The sequence below is a fragment of the Rhagoletis zephyria genome, unplaced genomic scaffold (genome assembly GCF_001687245.7).
Source record: "Rhagoletis zephyria isolate East Lansing unplaced genomic scaffold, Rhagoletis_zephyria_1.1 Rzeph_scaffold_16162, whole genome shotgun sequence".
NCBI classification, from domain to species: Eukaryota; Metazoa; Arthropoda; class Insecta; order Diptera; family Tephritidae; genus Rhagoletis; species Rhagoletis zephyria.
In genome coordinates, this window is record NW_016173227.1 from 3,909 (window position 1) to 8,588 (window position 4,680).

The 4,680-nt window shown below is 40.8% G+C and overlaps 1 protein-coding gene across 1 annotated transcript; it reads right to left on the bottom strand.

The window, feature by feature from the left end:
* Window positions 1-407: 407 nt before the first annotated feature.
* LOC108379321 (cystathionine beta-synthase-like) lies at window positions 408-3,041 on the bottom strand. The gene is made up of 6 exons (XM_017635667.1): window positions 2,869-3,041; window positions 2,695-2,801; window positions 1,405-2,443; window positions 1,156-1,343; window positions 946-1,097; window positions 408-732 (listed from the first exon to the last, which is right to left on the bottom strand). Exons 1-5 carry the CDS (start codon window positions 2,982-2,984, stop codon window positions 1,000-1,002), a joined length of 1,548 nt encoding a protein of 515 aa, XP_017491156.1. The 5' UTR covers window positions 2,985-3,041; the 3' UTR covers window positions 408-732; window positions 946-999.
* Window positions 3,042-4,680: the final 1,639 nt, after the last annotated feature.

Here is a 4,680-nt window from a genome sequence, read left to right on the forward strand (position 1 = left end):
ACTTAACTTAATCATTTTTTAATATTAAAGTTGTTTTTATTGGTCCCCCATTGCATTTTCTGAAGTTTTTGGCGGACCTTTTAAATACAGTTACTGTGAAAAAAATGGTTAAGTAATAAAAGGGTATCGTTGGGCACTTTCAGAAGGCGCAACAGCTCAGTAACTGTTGCGATTGCACCTTCTGAACGCGTTGTTGTGTACTTCTGATCAACTGAACCCTTGCGTGATAGATGATCGTAATATTTTTCTGATCAATGGCTGCGCTCAACAGCTGCGCCTTCTGAACCTACCCATTATTGGGAATCTCCTGAAGAGAAACAGAGCTTTCAGATGGAAATTGGTTAATTTTCAAGAATTCTATACCACGAAATATTAATTTTTTGTTAAGTTAAAAGAATAGTTTTTAATTTTATTTTAGTCTTATTTTCGGAACGAAAAAGGTTTTTTTTAATATAAGATCAACTTAAGTAACAGCTAATTTATCATTTGGATAAACTTAAGTAACAGTTAATTTATCAAATGCCGCTTAAAAGTTTTTATTATGTATAAAATTTCATTTTCTAAATTATTTTTCATTAATTTAATGTCTATCGATTCGAATACATGGCCTACGCTGAGTTTGTTGGCTTTAGCCAATCTTGAAAAGCAAAAGTGCTGACAGTTCGGAAATTAATCCCCTGCAGGAACATCTGACTTAAGTAGCGCTAACGTCATTGAATTAGCTCCAACCATCTGTCGTCCCTCGGCAGGCAATGGCAAACCTCCGAGTGTATTTCTGCCATGAAAAACAGCTTCTCATAAAAATACAATCGCCGTTCGGAGTCGGCGTAAAACTGTAGGTCCCTCCGCTTTGTGTGACAATATCAAGGCGCACGCCACAAGTTGGAGGAGAAGCTCGGCCAAACACTAACATATGTGTAAGCACCAATCTATTATTATTATTATCTGTCGGAACGGATTAAATATTAGTTTTAAGTATGGAGGCATGTCCCAACGATTTTATTGCCCATTTGTGCCATTGGTGTGAACAGAACCCTTAGCAATGTAAGCTAGCACGTCTAATTTGGTGGCAAGTCCTTTGATGACCTCTTCATCACCTGCATAATTAATAAATTTGCATTAAATCAGTATTTTGACAGACGCTGGGAAACTCACCTTCATTGTCCACAATTAACACGCAGGGATCAATTTCTAGAATGCGCGCCAATTTACCCAATATAGCAGTGGAAGGCAAACGTATTACACGTTTGTTCACTGCCTTGATGGCAGGCTCGTCTTGTTGGCGATTCATGCTCACGATCTGACTGAGTAGGGTTTCTTGAAGTAAGGCGCCCAAAAGTGCGCTAAAAACAAAAATCTAAGTGATGTTTTATTGACAAATAAGTGCTCCAATTTCTCGCTTACCCATCCTCGGCATCGACGAGCGCCAATTGTTCAACATTGTGCTCGTTCAGAGCCTCAATCGCCTTGGTAAAGCTCACATCCGATTTAAGCACCACAGGTACCTTCATGTTCAACGCACTCACCGGCGTATCCCACCACCAGTGATTGTGTTCGTTCACCACCGGTTTGAGGTCACGCGCCTCCATCCAATTATTCGATACAAATTTCGTCATATAATTTCGTATACCATCGGGCAGAATAACTACACAACGTTGTCCCTCCTTCAATTCCTTGGCGACCTGCAACGCGGCATACATGGCGGAACCACCCGAACCCCCGCATAGCAACGCCTCTTCGGCATTCAAACGCTTCGCCATCGTAAAGCTCTGTTTATCATCCACTTTTAACCATGAATCCACAACGTCGTAGTCATTAACAGTAGGCGTGAAATCATAACCAATACCCTCAACTTCATAAAAGTTCACATTCGTCTTATTGAGTGCTTGAGGACGCGCCAATGCCGAACCGTAAGGATCGACGCCAATCACTTTGCAGTTGGGCAATACCTCCTTGATTTTGCGACCAATGCCGGTGACTGTGCCGCAGGTGCCTGCGCATACGACTACCACATCTACTTTGTTATCTGTCTGCCACAATATTTCGGCGCCAGTGCCATCATAGTGCGCGAGTGGGTTGCCAGCATTACGGTACTGATCCAAAACAATAGCATTTGGTAATTCCTTTTGCAGACGTTGCGCCACACATATTAGGCCTTCAGGACTATCGTATGGCGCTTCGGTTGGTGTGCGTATGATTTTGGCGCCTAAGGCACGTAGTGCAGATACTTTCTCATTAGACATTTTCTCCGGCATCACGATTACACAATTGTAACCCTTCACAGCGGATGCCATGGCAATGCCAATACCTGTATTGCCCGAAGTTGGTTCGATGATTGTGCAGCCGGGTTTGAGTAAGCCTTTTTCCTCGGCATCTTGAACCATGCGATAGCCAATGCGGTCTTTAACCGAACCACCAGGGTTTAGGAACTCGCACTTGGCATCTGAGTGGGAAGAGAAGACATAGGTGTCATTAATGCAATGCGTGCAAAGGAATTTTAAAATTTTACGCTCTTTTGTTTTTATGAAAAACTATATATCGATTGTAATGACACAACAGCGCCCCCTGTCTGTGCTTATTGATCAACCCAATATATATATATATTATATATATATATATATATAAATATATGCAATTTTGAGTTGTGTTTATTGCAGAGGATCATCGATATGTCGTTTCTGCTATGGAACTTACACATTTCACATTTGATACCCTCCGCTTTGGGTATCGCATTCAGTTTGACCAGTGGTGTGCAGCCAATAACCTCTAAAATATTTGGCGTCAGTTTCTGACGGTGAGCGCTGAAAATGTCCAGAGTATGCAAGATTAAAGAATAATGGAACGCTAAAAAATTTATATCTGACTCACATAGGTCGTTGGGTATGTGGCGTCTTTTCCTTTGTGCCCAAATGCCAAGTGCATTTCGATGGCAAACCAGGATCAATGAAATCCTTTGGGCGTTCATAAGGTTTATTGGCAGGCATTGCAAATTAGCTGTGGAAATAAAATGGATAAGAATAAATTAATTGGACTCATATTTAAAGCTTTCATTAAAAAATAATAATAATTTTTACATTTAGCAACAATAAATAAATAACTTACAACTAATGCCAATACTTTCTTTGACTAACGTATAATGATTCCTAATTGGCAGGAGAAAAGGCTTAACTTTATGCTCTAATTAATTAAATGTCCCGCTACGATTTGATCGTTTAGGTAAAATCACCTTTGTAAGCCGTTTATTTTTCTAATTCGTATTCTTTCAGAATCCAGGATCAAAAAAATTACCTCATCCGACTTAGGATATTTGACCTTTGCTTTTCCTTGATCTAGACGTGGTAGGATCGCGGGTCGCTGACACCCGAAAAATCTTCACAACAACTGAGCTCAGGGATTCTCCGCCTCGATTTCCCGCGATCAGCTACGCTCCACGATTGCTTGCTAATATAGAAATATACTAAGTCCTCTAAATGCTGCTAAAGATACAATGAAATTTGTAGACCCTGGGCCTATGATACGTAGGCAATCATACAGTATAGTTAGACTAGGTTAAAATGTGTGGAGAACAGACCTTCTGATGCTTCCTGAGCTCTCTAGCACACAAACCACCCTGCTGATTTGGTTAACCTCTCATTTATATCTGTGAAGTTATTGCAAAGGAAGGTTTTGCAATCGGGCGTAATCTTATTCCGCTTAAAACTGGTCAGTGATATAAAAGATTGTGTCTATTTTCCTTTTGTTCTATTTTCCTACAATTATGACACGCGTTTCGTGCATCCAACCATAGTCTTATGGTGTTTAAGCCCATTAGATAGTGGCTCATAAGACTTTCTATAGTTTTTAAACTTAAGAGCATTTATAGGTCTTGTTAGGAAGGTCAAGTCTCCCGGTGGTTGCAAAGGACGAAAGTCTGTTTCAGCGTTTATTGCCCACATGAGTTGATTGATATCTTACAAAGTTTTTGAAGATGGTAATTTTTATAGCAACTGTGCTTTACCTGGAAGACCGGAATTCAGTGAGCGACTTTGCATTGTCTAGGCGTGGGTCTAAAGCGCTCAGGGCCGTCTGATTTTAAGATAATATTGAGAATTGTTTTAACTCTGTAGGTCCTTGAGCGAGGCTCCTTCATGTTTCCTAGATAAACAAAACTTCCGCTTGATATACATAAAAACATACATACGTAGTAGTGGACAGGTAGCCAAAAAGATGCCTATAGCCACAGTTCAGCTGTCCCTACGTTTGTTCCTTTATGTATGCAGACATCTGAATAGCAGAGAAGTTAATGACATAAGGCATATGGTGAGATCTGGCCCGAGCTTCCGTCAATCCGTGAGCCGACTTCTTTCAGCCGTACTGATACAATGACAGTCCATATCGAGTTTTTAAACCAAACTCAGGTAGATGCAGATGTAAGATCGCATTAAGGCTGTGTAGCATACGACCCCGCTTACACATGCACAGTTTGGTAAGCACTTTGCATCGCCTAGAAAAATGGGATTGGTTTTTTCTGGGACTACCTCTCGACAGCAATTTTTCGACTAGCTACCCCCAGACCACAAGGCCTGACATCCATCTCTTTAGAGGTACCCATCTTACCAGAACACCTTAACTTGCAACAATCTGTCAAGTAACCAATGAGAGTTCCTAAGCTCTCTTCTCATATCAAGCCGTCGGGAAGTT